Source organism: Hyalella azteca, unplaced genomic scaffold (assembly GCF_000764305.2).
Source record: "Hyalella azteca isolate HAZT.00-mixed unplaced genomic scaffold, Hazt_2.0.2 contig13225, whole genome shotgun sequence".
Lineage (NCBI taxonomy): Eukaryota > Metazoa > Arthropoda > Malacostraca > Amphipoda > Hyalellidae > Hyalella > Hyalella azteca.
The window spans coordinates 948,646-968,309 of record NW_025943154.1 but is presented as its reverse complement, the minus strand read 5'-3'; the positions used below and the strand labels follow the sequence as shown (position 1 = coordinate 968,309).

Genomic DNA, 19,664 nt, shown 5'->3' with positions numbered 1-19,664 from the left:
CCAAACCGGAGTACAGGAAAATGATCGTCAATGTTCCGTTTTTAGCTTCACTGGCGCCTGTTCGGTTGTTGTACACTGACTGGCCGCTGTTCACTGGCAACGTCGTCGTGTGTAACAAGATTTATTTGCTCATTAACGATGATTCTTATTTACTAAAAAGACAGTAAGGTTTCGTTAATGCTCGATCATTAAATATAGCCGTGGACCCAAAGTTCGGATTCTTTTTGGTACTCGAGTTCAGAATCACTTTAGTCTACCTTCTTGACATTTTCTATGATTTTTTTTGTGTGCCGCTCTTTGAACGGCAACACTGTTTATTTTGTGTAGTGTAATGACGAGATTGTGTTGCTATTGGAATGTTCTCCATCTGGCAAATTTACGTTATTTACTTTTCTTAAGTTAAATTTAGTATACTAAGGATTTATTCGGTTATGTTTTATCTAATTTTTAATACGTAATAAATTCCACTCCTAAGTTTAGCTCCGAAATTTAATAAATACCAATGCTGATGTATATAATTTTCCATATAAAAACACTCTAACCTTTATAAAATAAAGTTATTACAGATTACTGTTACTGATGATTAGTCTAATATATATAGCTTTGAAAATATAAGATAATTCACTACGTTCCCTCTACGCGTAGCAAGTATGGCAATAGATTTGATTAATTTCTATTTACAACATCGCAATATAAATCGCTTACTGTAGTTTATTCTCGATGCATAGTTGATAAAACCGAACCTTGCTTATTTTCCTGATCCTAATAAATATCACTCGATTTATTTCACTTCTCTATAGTAAGAAATATCTTGTGTAATACATTGAATTTTCAAAACTTAAAATATTATAATTACAATCTATTCAATTTCTTACAATTGGTAAATATCACACTTCTTTGGTTTGGTATCTTATCTAGTGTGTTCTTTGGCTTTTATCTCTTTAGTGTGATGGACATCACTCGGAATAAAAAGTTGATACGTCGAAGAGATTATTATTTTTAATTTATTTAACTATGCTTCCAGAATAAACTACAGTAAGCTAATTATATTGCGATGTAAAAATTAATCAAATCTATTGCCATACATGCTACGCGCTAGGACCGTAGTGAATGAGCTTATATGTTCAACGCTACATATATTAGACTCGGAATAAAAAGTTTATACGACGAAGAGATGATTATTTTAAATTTAGTTAATTATCTTCATTTATTCATGAACGAGAATAGCTCTCACTTTAGCTAGCCTTTTTGCAAGTGATGAAATTTCCTACGTACGTACAGCTAGGCCGTGTGGGATGCCGCTCTCAAAACCCAGTAGTCAATTCGAAGATTTGCTTCAGACCTATGGGCTTTATCTAAAAAATATAACTCAGTACTCACTGCAGTGAGTGACAGAGAGCGCATTTTCTCATCGACGAAAACTTGAGGTCACGGACAGACGGACGGAGAGACAGACAGACGGACATAGCCAGCACAATAGTGCATTTTTTCCATAAATGAGAAAATGCGCTAAAAATGCCCCAGTTGGTTCTTGAGATAGTTTTTAACCCTTTGTCTACCCACTTACTGCCGTAACTAAGCCTTCTGTTTTTAATTGTTATTACAGTTTATACGAGAACTGTTGGAATAACTGTTTTTGGCTGTAGCGGTTATTTATAATTTGGAGCTTTGTTCATTCATTCATTTTGCTGCAGTGAGTGTGATGTTTCTTAACAAAAATTTAAGAAATTTGTGAAATCTCGCATAAATCTTGATAAATGGTGTAATAAGAGAGAATTGTGTCGCGTTTTCACAATATATTGCTTCAAAAAAGCGTCTAATGAATCCACCACTACACTTTTTGTCTTTGTTTTCAGCCATGCAGTGAACTGCGTTACGAGCTGTCTTTTACCCACTCTCTGAGTTGTATCAGGTGGCGGCGTCTGGCATTTAAATCGCATCTGACAAAACGTTATTTCGCAGCCGAGAAAACATAGAGGGCGCCACAAAAAAGCTACCGAAACGTGTTCATTCAGAAAAGATTTTTAATTCTCAGAGATCATACATAATTTTCCCGAAAGTAAACCGAAAATGTGATATTCTCTTATCTTCGGCGTTTCAGGTCCGTTTAAAAGAGTAAAGAATGACTGCATTGAATAAATATATTCCCGTCGAATGGTATAGTCTTCTAAAATTGCAAATAAATAAGAAATATTTTTTCACCTATTGCTCTTACTATGTTTCTCATATTTGCCGTTTTTTCCGTCGAATGAGAAGATATTAGCATCCATTATCACTATTTACGCTACTTGCTACGTAGTAAGGAACGAGAGGGTGACGGTTCGCGAGTGCGGGGCGAATGTAGTTCAACAGCTGATTGTTCAAAACAAATCATCGAGCTGTGTGTATGTGCAGGATTCGCGAGAAGTTTGTTTGTTATATGCATAGTGTTGTATTTTTTGAGAAAGGAGTTAAGCAACGCTACACTTGGTTCCTAATTTCCATTTCATTTCCGCCTGACAGGTAAATGTCACAACATAGACGTTGAGCCTTGAGGCTTGAGGTAAAACTTTTCATAACAACGGCCGAGGCTAGGTAGTTTCTAGTTTGCAGTTACACCTACGTTATTTATGGTCATGATTCATGAAAATGTGTTAACTTTGATGTTATGATTAAGGATTGTGGTAGATAAGATAACCGCTGGTTTTTTCTAGCTCTAATTATTTTCTATTTTATAGATGATGAAGTTGCAATTTTTTTTGTACCAATTAATCATCAACAGGATCTTAGACTAATATCATATGATTATGATAGTGAATTAGTGATGATGCTGAAAAATATGTATAGGCTTGTTGTGCGAGTCCTGTCTCTGATTCTTGTACTTTTTGTGACTTGTTCACAGGAGACCTAAAAACAGGTCCTTTGATATTTTTCCAAACTGACGATAGTTTGAATTTTGAAATGTCTACTAGGCTACGTAGACTTACATTTACAGTCTTACACCAGGTTCAATGAATGATGAATCAATATGGTGCCAGGCATTTACACTTTTACAGTCTTGACAAGTTGACATATACCTATTTCTCCAGAACTTTTTCTAGTCTGTTCTTGAATGTGCTTGGAGACCTTGAACTTGATACTTGCTGTTTACTGTTGAAATGAATTTTACTTGCCATTGCTGAAAGCTTGCCAAGTTGCCACTGCCCACGGCCCCACATTCAGAATATTATTTACATACGTACTTATGATGCTGTCAGTTCATCAATTTAGAAGCTGTATACTAATTGTTTCAGGCTGAGTCTTTAATCTAGTTGCCAATTTATGCCAAACAGTAGGTAAAATGTGAATTTCATGTTGTATTTGGTGATAATGGTCACAATTTTCAAAACAGTACAGATAAAATTTCCTTGTTTTAAGTAGCAAATTAATGTAACCATTTTATTGAACAATATTTATTCTTTGAAACACTAAATAAGAATGGCATTTTATTTAACTTTGACATTGACAATTGATCTAAATTATCCTTTTACAGCGAGTCCAACTGTCCAACCTTCCAAGACAAAATTCAGATTGCAGGGTTTGGCAATTGTGTATCCAATATCAAGATTTTTGTCACAAAACATTGCCAGTGTTAATTGTGCTTTGTGCATTTGTTGCAAAAACTACTAAAACCTTCAAGATTACTTGCTAAAAATAGATGTATAGCAATATATAAAAATGAATAATTCACAAATTTTTCTGAAAATCTTGATTTAAAATTCTAAAGTGTTATCAAAGATTTCCAGACATTTTCCTCACTTCCTGCAATTTGCACCAGGCTTGTGAGGAAAATATTTACTGTCAGAACTGCAACTGGATTTTTTGAGCTGTGGTTTTATGGATTTTCAAGCCGTGATTCCATTTCTTTGAGCCGTGAATTCTATATCCTGGCCATAAAGAGCCATTTACAAGCTGCAAACATATTTGCAAAGTCCTTTGCACGTGTTATCCCAAATCTCTAATTTTATCCCAGAAACAGCAACAATAACATTTGTCTTCACTTTAGAGTCAACTGAACACATGATAATGCAGTCTGATGTGACTAGAACTATGCAATTGGGCAGACTACTACATAGTTGGGCGGACCTGTTATGCAGGATATTTATTTATATGGACATGTTATAAGTTGAAATATATGGACATGTTTTATATGGACATGTTATAAGTTAAGTTAAATGGACATTATATATGGACATGTTATAACTTTATAAGTTGAAAATTTTATGAAATGACATGTTTGTGAACTGCGATTTCCTTCAATCAAACAAAAATGCATTACATTAGAGCCATGAGATTTCATTCCTAATGAAATTGTATATCAGAGCTACACTATTTCAGGAAAAAGTAAGACTTTATCCACCAGTTGCATCGTGGGGCCAGGATTGAAATTTTTCCTACTTATTACCTGGTGTGGAAGGTATCACCTATTGAGCCACTACTAAAACTTTCATGCCAGTTTTGGAGTCACAAGATTCCCGCCAGATGAATTATCACTTATCTAATTGTTGATAAACTCCATGATGGAGCCACAAGATTCCAAGCTTATTGAAAATTTGTCACTTTGGAGCAATAAACATGAGTAAATAAAGTGTAATCTAGCTTATAACTAAAATATTGTGGCTCTAATATGATGACTTTTTGATACATTTAGTATCTTGTCACCCAATCATACACTTCTGTTTACAATAAGAAAGGAGGTAATTCATCTAGCAGGAATCTCACAGCTCCAAAAATGATGGAAAAGTTATAGTCTTGGCTTGAAAGGTAAATATATTCTATGCCTGCCTAGGGCCTGTACAGAACAGTGGTATTGTAAAAATTTCATTTGCCATTTTCACTTCCATTTCCTTATATAATTCAAGTTGTTTTTCAATATCTTATTTACCTATGATAATTCTTGTATAGGTATCCATCCATATGATGAACTGCAGTCATGAAATATATCTACCAACAGAGGCACACAAGTTGCCACTTAGCAGAAACAGTTCATACCTTGCTGCATGCCACTAAAAATCTTGTAATACTGGTTAAAACTAGGATTTGTAGGGTTTAAATAACCCAAATAACATCTAAAAAGCTAATTTGATTTTACTAGAATAATGTGGTTCAGGTTTGTGGTACTTTCTGAGCCATGACTAGAGCTTTCAGGCCATTTTTGGAGCTGTGAGATATCTGCTAGATGAATTATCTTGTATGATATTGTTAAATTAAGTGTAAGATTGAGCCTCAAGATTCCAAAGTTATCTATATGTCACTGCAAAGCCCTGAGATTTCAGTAATAAAAAGAGAATTTTCCACTCATGATGAATTGGTTTACTTACATGTATGATGCAAGTATGCAATAATGAAAACATGGTTGTCTCCTGGAGTAGCAAAATTCTATTTATTATCTAAAATTGTTACATCGATATCACATTTTTTTTTTTGCAAGCATGAAATCTTGTGGCTCCAAAGTCATGCATTTTGATTTGGTTAAAAACTATATTGGCTTGTGAATGTGTCATTCTAGATAATTTTGAACTTCAGTGCCACGCTCCTACCAAATATCGTGCACAGTGACTGCACCCAAAATGTTTGTTGATGATCTCATACTTGTGGTAATTTTGGACTTCATTATTGGTAACTATTCATATTGTTGCAGGTTGCTTATAAAGTTGTAGTAAATATGTTTTAACATGCTTGGTTAACTCTAGAATGAAAAATGTTTTTGTTGCTAATTATAGGGTAAAACCAGAGACTTGGCCTAATTTGTGTGCATAAATTATCAAATAAGTTTGTGGCTCAAAAATAGCTTTCCATAGCTTAAAAAATGAGAGGCTATAAAAAATAAACTTAAGGTTTGAAAAACATGTATAAATTCATGCCTAAAAATCCAGTTGTGTCTTGGAGAATACATTTTTTTACACTAGATTGCCTGTACACCAGGCAGACATTGAAAGTATTTACTCCCCAGTAAGCCAAGTAGGAAGATTTGCTAGGTATGTGAGAAATGATAAATGATGTGTGCCGAGTTCATAATAAAACAAAATAAACCAGGCGAGAAAAATTTTTTGAAGATAAAATGATACATTGTTGTTTCATTGCTCTTGTCAACTTGTCTGACATAATCAAAACTACGCAAATGTAAAAAAAAAGTTTGTGTGGCAGCATGGTATGTGTGTAATATGTATAAATTTCATATTTTCTTATATTGATGTTTTTGCAAGCTACGAAATATATTCAAATCAAAAAATATGACTTGTGAAACATGAGTTATATGTATCTAAGTTGACAAAATAATGTGATGTCAAAGCCACACTATCCCAGTTAAGTCATTTTCATATCTCATTCACAGGTAGTTAAGGCCATTGTGGGCAAATGGGAAACATTAATTACTGTTAAATTTCAATTCCATGACATAATATATTAACAGTTGTAATGGTATATATTACATTAGATATGAAGTCCTGAAAATAACTTTTCTATTATAACTTGTTTCATTCTATTATTTCTGAAGGTGACTTGTCAGGACTGATCTTAAACATATATATATATGATACAATTTCCAATTCTGAGAGGGATGCTTCATTTATTCAAAATTTATCCAACCAGTACCGTAAAATGGGGTAACTTAGACCACTTTTTTTTAATAAATGATGCCATTTCTTTACTAGCTAAATTAAACTTGAATTGAAACATGCAAAATACAGGTCTATACTCTAGCTTCACTCACCATAAATTGCTGGCTCCTGCCTCTCATAGTCTTTATGTAATTTCAAAAAAAGTGATGGTCTTTGTTACCCCAGCTCTTGGGGTAACTTAGACCAGGTGGTAAAATCAATTATATTTTTTTGGTAAAATTACTCCAAATAACTCCATGTTTTGGTGCATTGTAGTAGAACTCTTCTAGTTACATATGCAAATGACAAACTTGAGGAAAGTGTCATAGTTTGCAAATGGGGGGCACTGCCCCATAATGAGGGAAATGTGACTACTATTACTTACTTGGTCTGCCCAACTATACAACAAACTATATAAAAATATCTGCCCAACTATACAACAATTTTATATTTAGAGGTCATTTGCAAAAAAAATCAAATTTGCAAAAATTTGCCATTTGGGAAATACAAAGTTGCACACTTTCCATCTTTGTTGTATGATTCCTTGTCAAGCTCTGTGACAGTCATAACAATTAAGTATGGTGATGAATGGTGCTTGTTCAAATGTCTATGTGTCTATGCTCAAGACATATTGCCACCATGAGTCAAAATGTGAAAAATAGACATTTTTTTGGGGACATGTTGCCACCATTTGACATGTGTGCTTGAACCTTGACGTATTATTGTCAGAACATGTAGCGTCCATGAGTCATAATGTGAAAATAGACATTTTTTAGGGACACGTTGCCACCATACAACATATATACATTGACGTATTATTTTCAGAACATGTAGCCACTATCAGACATAATGTTTATATTGAACGTGTTATTTTTGGGACATGTCGCCACCATTTTACATGTGTACATTGACATGGTATTATTTTCAGAACATGTAGCCTCCATGAGGCATAATTTTTAAATGAACGTATTATTTTCAGGACATGTCGCCACCATTTAATGTGTGCATTGTTGACACGGACATGTAGAAACCATCTAACACGATATGTACATTTGTCAGGTTGATCTTCAGTGTCTGGGGCTGAGTGGGTTGGAGCCGCGGTGGAACCACAGCATCGTCACGGTTTATGGGGAGATTTGCATGGTGAACAAGGAGCCCCTCCTTGTAGCCAAGGTATGTTCAACATTACAGTACCTTCACTTTATTTCATCTCATTCCTTGTTTGTGGGAAAGAATTGCAAGTCCCAGGCCCAAGCACGCCCAATGCAAAGTTTTGGCTGCTGATTAGTGGGGTGGAATTGTATTTTTGAGTGTCTAGTTTAATGTTTACCTTATAAAGTTACACAACGGCCGAAAAAAGTCGTCGCGATTTCGATGATCTCATTTTTTTCTATTTTCCTAACTTGCTCAACTCAACTTTAATACCTATTGCGTAACCTGACCTTACGTACACTCGAATCTTATATCAAGTCACAATAAATGTGACTTTTAATTTCTATGTAGGTAATGCCTAGAATTGAAGCGAATATATTAATTCTTGTCTCCCAGATAGGTTAACGCGCTTCCGTCAGCCTTGATTTAATGTTTGAGTATTTCAATTGAGTCTTTTAAATATCTCACTCATCATTTGAAGTGGTGCTATTAAACCGCGCTTATTTCACTGTCATTCACTTTCGTCTCTGTAAAGAACTGAAATAAATGACCAAATGCGTGCTATACTCAGTTTCGAATGGCAGCTGCTCGGTCTAAATTTGCGCTCAATTTTCCTTGAGTTGCTTTCTTAAAGGAAAGAAACCTTGACTTAGCATATCTGGCGTGAAGTCGAATACCCAGCGTGCTCTATTGTGCTAAAAAATACTTGAGACGTACCTATTTGAGGTCTTGGCCAATTTGTTTTCCAAGGTTGTGTATTGTTGTCTGTGGTTTTTTGTCATGTTTTAAACTAAGGATTGAGTTGTGTTGAAGCAATGTGTTCACTTCAGGTGATCATTGCTTTAGGCTAAGTATCATAAGAAATGTAACGCGCCTCTCGATGTCCGCAATTTTTGCTATGCTTTTGATAGCATAAATTTAGAACGCAGCTTGCAGCGAACAAAATTCATATGTCCACGAGGAATTGATTGACAAGCCATCTAGGTAGCTATAACTTTTTTATATATTGTGTGGTTTTTTTCAATAAACGTTTTTATGCATTTGTGTGTATCATTTATTCGATTTACTGTAAGGAATGTCGCAAACATACTCGACTTCATTTACTTAATGCGTGATCTGGTTATTTTAGCAAAGAAAGGGCATCTAATTCGGGGCGTGTTGTTTCTACAGAGAATATTTTAATCTATTCAGTATTAACTTACTTGTTTTTTTGCCAACCCAAACAAGCTTTTATGCAGACGGAACATCAATTCTGCACGACAACATGCCAAAGACTCGTCACTGCAAACAAAGCATCTGTTTAACATGAATACATAAATTAACTTTGTGTTAGTAACAACTAATGCTCAGGGCCTATACTTTCAAAAAAAGTTAAGAGGTCGTAAGTTCATCAGCCAATCATTGACGGCCTTTCAAGCAAAATCCACCAATCATAGACAAGAAAATGGAGCGTAAGTACTTACGTTTACTTAGCGAGTTTTGAAAGTATGGCCCCAGATCTGGACACTGGCATGGGTTATTACTTACCTCATGTGGTCGCGGTCACGTCACGCTATCGGTTATAGTGGCGGCAGACTGACATGGGCATCCTGTTCCGTTCTCTCGATTACTTATTTAATACGTACACTTTACTTAATGTAATTCCCCTTAGCTGCTTTAAAAATACCTAGTTCCTGTATTTAAGTTGTTACCACTCCAATGATATGACACTATGGCTTTTTCTTGATGAAAATCTGGGAAATACTGAGCAAATGTTGGTGATCATGTCAATTATACATTTAATTGATGCTTTGAAAAGTCTCATTCTTACGTTAGACATCTCACTGATTTCCAATTAATATTGTATAAATTGAAGGATCTTAGAATATATATGAATTAAACATCTCTATGATTTCCAATATAGTATAAAATGATGGATCTTATAATATGTATGAATTATTCATGCTAATTCTGGCAGTTAATTTTGAGCGTGTCACGTAATAAAGAGCCCATTTAACGGCCGTTGTTTGTGTGCAGATCGTCCAGGAGAGCAACAACTTGTCGGTGCAGAACTACTACAAGGCTCTGGATGCGCTGCGGGAACTCTTCCCTAGACTTAGCCTGTGATGTCTCTTGACTCTATTATATGCTGATACTCGTGCTTCTATGCTATCTTCATTTCAGAATTGGATATTTTTGTAGAAACTTCGTTTGCGGTTACAAATAATTTGTATTTGGTGTAGCATTGCATATAAGCAGTCTTATTAACGTTTATTATTTTTTATACTTCAGTTCATTTCTCATGAACGGGATTGAGGTCAAGGTTCACATTTTGATTGAATAAACGGAATGTTCTGAGATCACTTTTTTTTGTTGGTTGTTACAGAAATCATTTACCCTGGCTCATCATCAGTTTGTGTCACCTTTCTTCTTTGCTTTGTCCTGTTCTGCTCTTGCTCATCTTAGTTTGGGCGCCCCTGATGCAGCTACCCCTGCCTTCGTGCCTCTTGCCCTTCTCACTTCTGCCTTTGATGCTCATTGCCGCGCCAGTGCTACAGTTCTGTTGCTCGGGCCGATTCTTCCTCTGCCTCAGCAAGTTCATCGCGCACAAACTTTCTCGTAGACGCCCACGGTCACACGGCTGACATTGCCATGGCTGGTCTCGACAGCGTCGTCGTGTCGTCCCCCAGCAGGCACTGCTGAATACACGAGTCTGTTCCCAAATCCACGAGTCTGTCCCCAAATACACGAGTCTGTCCCCAAATACACGAGTCTGTCCCCAACTCCTGGCATTGTTTGTCTCCGAGTAATATAATGAAAGGAAGGCGAATGCCATAACAAAATCCGTGAGCAAAGTTCACGATAGAAATTAGAGCTTGAAACAACTGGCACAGCCAATAGAAACTAAGTGAAGCTGTCTTTCTTCGAGTATCTCTGTAAGTTGTTCGCTGTCATAATTTTCTTTTGTGAAGCATACTTTATTTTGTGATTATTCCTTGATTTCATAGAATTTACTTGTAAATTTGTGTTATTTGTACCAATTCAATTTACAACCGACTTGTAAAAACCGTGTATCTTCTCATCGTGGTTGTGGATAATTTCACCTTCATTGAAGGTTCATTTTTACAGTTGAATTGTATCGGATTGTATTGTCTTGTATCGGATGGTTGTTACTGAAGTTTGCTCTCAGTTCGAAGTCGTCTCAGGAAGTTTATTTTGCCATTGCTACTTGTACCTTATAAATTCTTCGAAGGCACCAAGCTGTCTACCTCATTACTGCTAATAGACACCTGTCTCTCACGGCCGAACGTCTTGTCGCATTTGATGAACTGGTAGACAATCTACGACCAAACCAAAGCTAAGCGTCTCCGCGCCCTCTTGTCTTGTTGACTTGATGCAACAATTTTGATGCTGACAATTTACTCGTTGCTCTTGTACACCCATGGTTGATGTGTTCTGTAGCTTAGTAGAGGGTCTCGAGTGTGTGCATTTCTACATCCTATATAGAATGTATATTTATTCACATCGTGAAATGTAGACAGGGTATTGAAAGTTCATTCTGGTATCATTGAAACATTCTGTATAGCTCGTGCGGTTTCCGTTGAAACTTTTGCTTATGCGCAAAAATTTTTATGTACAATTTATTGTGATACAAATTTAGAGTGAATGATTGTTATGAAAATGCAATTTTAAATGTTTAATAATAGTTTTATGAAGGCACTTGCAAGAATGTCTAGCTTTGAGGCTCATTTGCTTGCCTAGCAAGCTCTTCTGTATATATCAATGTTCTATCTTGTGTGTATTTTGGTCTTGAGGATGTCATGCATGAACATTATTAGTTGGTAAGAAATTCAAAACAAGACTCGAGGAAGTTTACTTCGGTTTCGGTCTAGATTCTGCGTTAAATGTTGCCATAGCATCTAATGAAGTTAACAGTGATCTCTTGATACGAGTGTCTGGAATTGGATATTGTTCATATTTCACGTGCCTTGACTTGTGGAATCTGAAAGGAGTTCCTCTTTTATGCATCCTGGTATGGAATTTCCATATCGAGTTGAGTCGATGCCAGACAGCCCCGAGACAGAGCAGCCCGTGTCTGCCTCAGACATCGTTCCTGGTGCCAGCGATACAGAAACTTGCGTCACGACCCATACCTCCCCGATGTCACCGTCTGCAATGGCGGCCGATGAGATTTGCGATGCTTCTCCTGAGAAAGATGACCTAAACCAGCTCGATAGCATCAATACTGAAGATCAAGAGCAAAGTCCTGACGTTTGTCAAACTGTGGATTTGCCTATAGTCACTGATGAGAGCCTTGCTGAAGAGTCGTCGACGACCGACGATCAATCTTCTTCTCTGATGCCTGTGCTTGAAGAACTCGCCTCCCTGGATGAAGCGACTTCTCTTACGCCTGTTAATATTAACGATGCGGGCGCAGAAGCTGAAATTGAACAAGTTCCGGATTTTGATCCCGCAGATTCTTCACCAATTGATTGTGAAAATGATGGTTCGGGTGAAATTTCTAGCCTACTGGAAGATTTTTGTTCTTTAAAGCTTCCAGCAGAAAGCGACAGCGAAAGTGGCAGAGCGGAAAATTTTTGTAGTGGAAGCGATGGAGTTCCATTGAATGAATCAATAGACTACCTATCGTTGACGGCCTCAGAACAAGAGGAAAATGTTTTATGTTCGGACGGTTCTTGCTTGCTTTTACCGACCCCTCAGATCACCGACCATGACACGGTGTCTCCTGGATCTCCTGGTCCTCCAGTAGAAAATTCAAACGAAGCGGCACCGCTGGCTCCTGCTGAATGGTGCGAGCATTGTGGAGCGCTAGCACCTACGGCTTCTCCTTCCAATTGCGTCAGTGCTGAAAGTTTATGTGAGGTTGCCCCTGTAACTATCGAACATTTACCACATTGTCAACATTACAATCTTGCATGTGACAGACAGAGCGTTGAAGGCAGCCTTCATCACGAGTTTTCACGCAGTACGTCCGATCAAAGTCTCGTTTGTGAGGACATCGATGCTTCTACTGCTCAAAAAAGTCTGGATTTTGAGGACGACAGCAACAAGCTAGGAATTTTCGTCGCCTACGACTATTCTGGCAAGACTTCAGCTTTATGTGATGATGGCACGGCGGAAGATGCCGGCCAAAAACAATTACCAGGTACCGATGAATCAGATGGTGATAGCTCGGCAGCTGATGTGTCTGAGGATACTGAAGAGGAACAGTCTAATGGCAGTGAAGTAGAAGTGTTCAGTATTGAAGATCTTGATGGTCCAATTAATGAAGACTCGACAAACTTACCAATTACTGAAATTGTAGAGAATTCTCTTCTCCTATCAGGTATCTCTCCCGACCATACGAATGCTGACTCAGAAAGCTCATTGGAGAATCCGGCTGAGCCAGGGCATTGTACAAGTCCGACCGACGACACGAGGCCTGATAATGCTAGTGTTTTAGAGGCTCTAACCGATAATTTGATTTTAGTTCCGCAGCCTGGCGTGGAAGCAGCAGAGAACTTTGGCGCAGAAGAACAGCAACAAAGTGGAAGAACTGACGTGTCTAGCGACTGCGAAGCTGGCGACGAGAATGTTCCCAAAAAGGATATTTTCTCACAAGCAATATCTGCACTTGAAAACTTGACTTCAAAACTAACAAACATCGACTTAAGCCCAGAAACATGCGTTTCCCAAAGCTCAATGGAAATTGAAGGTATTTCACAGGGAAATAAGGCTCTCTTAGCTGACAAATTCTTCAGTGAAAATTTGAATTTTTCTTCACCTGTCACTTGCCACGACCAGCCCACCAGCATCAGTAACGGCTCCAGCGTCAATTCTGTGCAGTGTACTATGAAAGTTTCCGACTCTACTGGACCTTCTCCGGAGCCTAGCGATTTATTGGATATTAGTTGCGGCATTTCAGTCTTCTTTGAGAAATGCAAGAACAGACGTGAGCCTTCCTCAGCCGCCTGCTCTGATTCCGCCGCCGACCAAACTCCCCTTACAATTGTTTCAACAATTGAGAAAATTTCCTCCGAGTTAGAAAAAAGTTCCATTGCTGACTGTTCATATGTACCTGATGTGACTGCCGCCTGCAGTCCCGATCTAGTCAGTGAAGGAACTCCTTCCAATAACACAGCTCTATTATCTCCTGAACGCAACTATGGAATTCTGAGTTCGCCGAGAAATTTCTCCATTCTCGAGGAAACAGAAGATGATGTAGGTACCTCCAAGAACGAAGACCTCGAGAAACCTCTTTTCAAACTACCAAGCGAAAAAGTTCCCAATTTTAAGGATCCTTCTCACGAGTTGGTGGTCACATCTGCTCCGTGTTCGCCCGTACCACTGTCGCACCGCACCTCGAGTATGGCCAACATCGCCCAACGCAAGCGCAAGCTAAACTCGTGCGTGAGACGACGAGTCAGCTTCCCTGAGAACGACTTGCAACTCATTACTAGCTACCTCGAACCTGTCGATCCATGGGAACGCATGAAAAAGAGCGTTGAAAGTGAAGAAATTCTGGAAGCTTATTTAAGTTCTTGTCGTAGCCACAACTGCCAGCCAATACCCAGTGTTGTGAACCAAATCGCTGCGTTGCCGCTCAATGTACCTGGAAGAGTAGAGTGTTTCTCTCTGCGTAATTGCAAATTGGAACTAAGTCAGTGTGAGTGCCTCGAGGAAATTTTCAAGAGAGTTCAATTCGTTTGTATTGATTTAGAAAACTGTTCTCTTACCGACGACACTGTCATTCCGTTGGTCGATATGATTGAATTCTATGACTCGACCACTCAACTCAATATATCTGGCAGTTCTCAAATTGGCATGCGTGGCTGGCAAGCGTGCTCTAGGATGCTCAAGAAAAACCACTCTGTACGATCTCTGAATGCTCGAGGAACTAATTTAAACGAAGCAAACATGCCAATTCTGGGCAAGGCTTTGAAACTTGGTTCTAGACTGCACACTCTGCACCTGGAGAACTGCAACTTGACTGGCCGACCTCTGGTAACGTTAACTGCTGCTCTCAAGTTGAACGACACGCTTGTTAAACTTTATTTGGCAGACAATAGGTTGGGTTCCAGTGATTGTATCCAGATTGGCAATTTAATGAAAACAAATTTGACTATCAAACTCTTAGACTTGAGAAATAATAACCTACAAGACACTGGCTGTGCTCACGTCTGTGAAGGAATAGCTGAACAGAGCAAAACAATTGCAGCTGCCGCTACATCTGCAGACCTGAACAGTATTAAGGATAAGAACAAATTAGGCTTGAACTCTCTGGTTCTGTGGAACAATCACATGACCGTGAGCTCGGCTAAGTTTTTAGCAGCTATGATGTTGTCTTCGCCGTCCATGGAAACTCTGAACATTGGCCGCAACAGCGTCTCAAACGATGGCGCCATTCGCCTGAAGGATGCTCTGCTCCGCAACAAAAGCCTGAAGCGACTTTATCTTCATGCCACTAAAATAGGAGACGAAGGAGCAGTGGCCCTAGCTGAGCTCATTGCCGAGAGCAAGAATATAGAGAGAGTCGATTTGAGGGAGAATTCAATAAAAGTGGCCGGACTGATGGCTCTTGCGCATTCGTTACGTCATAACACGTCGATCATTCAAATGGACCTCAACTCAAACCCTCGCTCTGAGCCCCTCGATGAATTGGCAGAAAAACACATGAGCCTACTCCTAGAAATCAAAGAATATACGCAAAGGAATAGGACTGAAGCTCAAGCTCTCAAGCCGCCTTTGGAAGGCAAAAAAACCGACTCAGAAGATTATTATCATGATCCTGACTTCCGAAAATTATCTCTTAGCTCGGAAATTGAGGGATCTCAAACCCTAGAAATACCGGTTGCCATTCCATCGCCTAGTTGTGTCCAAGCAGTAGACGTAGCATCGGGTGCAGGACTTGCCACCGACGAACACAAGAAATATCGCAGTCCGTCCCCCAGTCCTTGTGCCTCTCCTGTACCTAGTCCTTCGTTGTCTCCTGTTCCTTCAAGTCCTTACAAAAACCGTTTCAAAGTTTCCAAGGTTACTCCGGTCGTGTCTCCTGCTGGTAGTGTTACAAACAGTCCAATTTTAAACGAAAATGCCTGTGCACCTTTACCGCCATTCAGTGGCTCCTTGATTTCCTCGGTTGCGGTTGCCTCGTCGTCTGCTCCAACATGCACGATTTCTACGACGTCTCGGCCAGTTTTCCATCACCCTCAACCTGCCACCAGGAACAGGTTCCTCTCCGGCGGACGTTTCACCGTCACTAGGGTTTGTGATAAGTCCATCGCTGCATCTCCGATCTCAAAGTGCAAATCCTTGAGTTTGTCCCAAATTCCTCAATTAGAATCCACAGAAAACAAAGAACCCTCAAGTCCGAAGATTGTAATTTCATCCCCTGCTAAAATCGAAAGAGGGTTCAGTCTTGAGGAATCTAACACGGAAGAAAAACAGACCAACACACCAGTTGTATCTCTAAAGAGTGAAAGTCAGGATGAATGGGATTTTTCAGAGCCATGCGTGAAAACTCGGTCTGATAGTTCCGAAAGTGATGAGGTTTTTGCTGAGTCGGTTTCTGAGAGTGAGGCTTCTACCGTAGTATTGAGAGCGCCAGCAAGAGCTGAAGCTGATGCCTTGTCGCCCGGGGCAAGACCCCAAAAAGATTTGACAGACAGCGGCTTTTTAGAGGAAAGTGGAGTTAATACAGGAGAGCTTAATATTAATTTACCTGCGAGAACCTCTCAGGACGGCGATCGCGATAGTTTGTTCAGCAATACTTCAGATCCTGAAGGTCACAGCCCTCTTTCGGCTGTGCCTCCATGTGGTGAAGTTAAGCTGCTATCTCCTACTAATTCCGTGCACCCAGACTCGACTTCTAGCTCTTCTGCTGACCAAGTATCGAGCCAAGCTGCTAGTGAAGCCGCAATGAGTATCCCAGCCAGCCTTGGTCTACTTTTCAAATTGACAGGACTTAGTGATGAATGTTCTCAAATGAATAATTCGTCAAGAGGAAAAAACTCGTCCGTTCAGAACGCCTCGCCTTCTGTTTGCGAAGTTACGAGGCAAACAAAACGAGCTCCTCTTGCGACCATCGAAAATGGAAGTTTGGACACCGACAGCGAAGACAGTGAACTAACCACGCAGTCTTCGGACTCGACTCACAGCGACGAAGTCCGCATAACTTTGATGGAGGCAGCGGCGGAACCTCTGAAGGCCTGGGGTGGAGACGTCGAAGAGCAACCAACCTCTGAGTCTACACAGGAAACGGCACAATATTCGGACGATCAAGCAGATGGCATCGAAAGAAAGTCGAGTGATTGCGACAGTGAGCAGTCAACGTTGACGGCAGCTCCTGATGAGTCGTCACTGGAGGGTTTGTCGTGAACGTGGGTTGGTGAGAGCCGAAGCACAAGCGGTGGGCTTCCTACTGAATCTGTTCTATACATTCGGGTAGCTGCTTTTCTAGGCTTGAAGTGTGCTATTTATCCGTGCTTTTGGTGCACACTTGCCTGGAACCTGGATATTTTGATATTTTCGCACGTGATTATTAAACTGAGGAATGAAGTGTTGCAGCTCTACAGCGCTGGGCACATGATCTCGCTACGTACGATGTCTGGTTCAGCGCTGAAACGGAGAAATGGTTTTATAGATAATCTTCTTAGTCCTAAGCAAAAATTCCTTCCCTTACCGTAAATGCTTGTCAATTGATATTTGTTCGTTGCAACTAGTGACGTAAACATCAATGCGCTTCAATCAGAATATTAAACTTCTTTTTAAAACTAAGGAGACGGTGAAGAAAAATTTTTCTTTTTAATGTAACGGTTGTCCTGGTTGTGACATTCGCTATTAGCGTACCGCGCCAAATAATATACCTTAGCGTTGTGATGAATGCTCTAGAGCTGAAGACACACAAACAGCGACGTGGAACGCTGCTGTCGTCCCTTCAGTTGCTATTGAGTTCACGACCTCACGACCATTTCTTCTGGCATTTACCAGTGACAAAATCACTGGCATATAACTAATTTTTTTTTCAATGGGAGGAATCACTCTCATGATAATTGAAAAGACAGCTTCTGAACCATATTTTTAGTATATGCTAGAGAATATTTATTTGGAAGATATGCTTTCGGAAGAGCCTCTCAACAAAATATCTATAAGATGGGGCTTTCCAGGCTACCTTGATCGGTTTTTACGCTAGGTGGAAATACAATAACGATGTTCTATATCTTTGGTGATGTTTCTTATACCTTTTATTCACGCTGGTATTTTTGTAGCCCGTGCATCAAAATAAAACATTGCTGAAGTTGATGTCCGTTTGAGCCACACTGCTCTTTTATTGATGGTCAACGGGACTATGAGGTTGACAAGGTCTGTTCCTCTGTATCCGTTATAAACGTTTGAAACTTCTTATGTGAAACTATAGCTAATTTCCAGTTACTAAGTATACTTTGACTTGTTTGCGGCTAACCTGTACAGTGTACAGGTTTACTGCGTCAGCAGCCAGTCACACTCTGTATCATGTCGCTTTGTCTGAATACTTGGTTACAAATTTACTTACGTGGCTCATCTTGCACTCGTTTTAGTGTGAATTTTAATGATGGGCAACTTTTTTAAAGTTTTCGTGTTGTAATTTGTGAGATGGAACGTTTATATTCGGTTATTTGTTTATATTCACTTCTGTCATGAGCATCAGAGTCGCTGCCGCCCCCGATTGATCGAAGCTCATATTCTTTAGTAGGTCAGAACTCGCGTCTAACGCGGTCGTTTTATTAAACATTTGCATTGTACATGAATTCGGTCTTCTATATGTCTCTGTCTCGTCATTCTTAAGTATTTCTTCGAGATTTGCTCTCGGTAGTATTTTTGTATTATCACTAGTATTTTGTATTATAGTTCACGCGATTAGTTGTGATGTCCAAAAAGGCTTATTTATTTGTGTGTTATCTTTATGGCTCGCCTCAACCAACTATTGGCTTGACGGGAGACCTCTTCTGATTAGTTCTAGGGTGCGATGTGATCGTGAACTTAGATATAACTCGCTTTATCCTCACCTTCTCTTGTTAAGAGCGTATCAAATAATATTTATTTTCAGCTGTGTACAATTATTTGGAGGTGGACAGCGTATAATGTCGTTTGCATTTGAGCTGGACGCGTGCCGATGATAACATGCGAGTATACTTATATGAAACAAATTCTATATTGATGCGTTCCATAGGAGCTTTAGCTAGTAGACCTTGAACGATGTTTCCGCATGTTCATTTGCGTAGCTGTATACCCTTTAGACCTGTGCTGTTGTGTTCAGATGTACATTTAACAAGTAGCTAAATGAAGCATCCAGTGAGAAGCGTGCTGTGCCCTACCGCGCGCTAACTCGTTTGTTTGGGGCTAGCGTCGCTTCAGTAAATACACTTGCCGTTTTACGGATTGTTTATTGTGTTCCGTTATCCTCAGGCATTTATATTAGTACAAATCATTCCAGTTAATAATAATTCACGTGCAGTCTGTATTCTGGGATCAAGGTCGTCAAGCAACTCGATATTCTTTCGTGTTATCTCCTAAAACATTCACGATAATTCTTTAACCCATTCCTTCCGAAAGTTTTTGGATATACCTCGAAATTGATATTTAGTCTTTTGGTATGTATTTAAATTATTTATGAATGAATAACAAATTATTTACTTTTATTATAAGAGGTACGATACCATATGGGACCACTAGGTGGATGCGAGTAAAAAATCTAACTTACCCGGTTACGTTTTGATTATTGAGTTGAAGAGAAATTGTCAGGCATCTGTTCGTAATGAGGCGTAATTTCATTCTAACTAAATAAAATACCATATCATTGAAAAAAAAACATCTCAACCTGTACACAAATCGTAAAGGCTTACATTTTTGTCGCCTTTTGCATCCACATTTCGAAAA

The 19,664-nt window shown here is 39.1% G+C and overlaps 1 protein-coding gene across 3 annotated transcripts; it reads left to right on the top strand.

Annotated features, from left to right (window-relative positions):
- The first annotated feature begins 2,068 nt into the window (after window positions 1-2,068).
- On the top strand, window positions 2,069-19,162 carry LOC108665012. Of its 3 annotated transcripts, none has more exons than XM_018151723.2 (3): window positions 2,069-2,101; window positions 7,677-7,790; window positions 9,786-19,162. In XM_018151723.2, exon 3 carries the CDS (start codon window positions 11,772-11,774, stop codon window positions 17,124-17,126), a length of 5,355 nt encoding a protein of 1,784 aa, XP_018007212.1. In that variant the 5' UTR covers window positions 2,069-2,101; window positions 7,677-7,790; window positions 9,786-11,771; the 3' UTR covers window positions 17,127-19,162. The 3 variants fall into 3 exon arrangements, with proteins under 3 accessions (XP_018007212.1, XP_018007211.1, XP_047739509.1); XM_018151722.2 differs by lacking the exon at window positions 2,069-2,101 and adding an exon at window positions 2,322-2,502; XM_047883553.1 differs by lacking the exon at window positions 2,069-2,101 and adding an exon at window positions 2,361-2,384.
- Window positions 19,163-19,664: the final 502 nt, after the last annotated feature.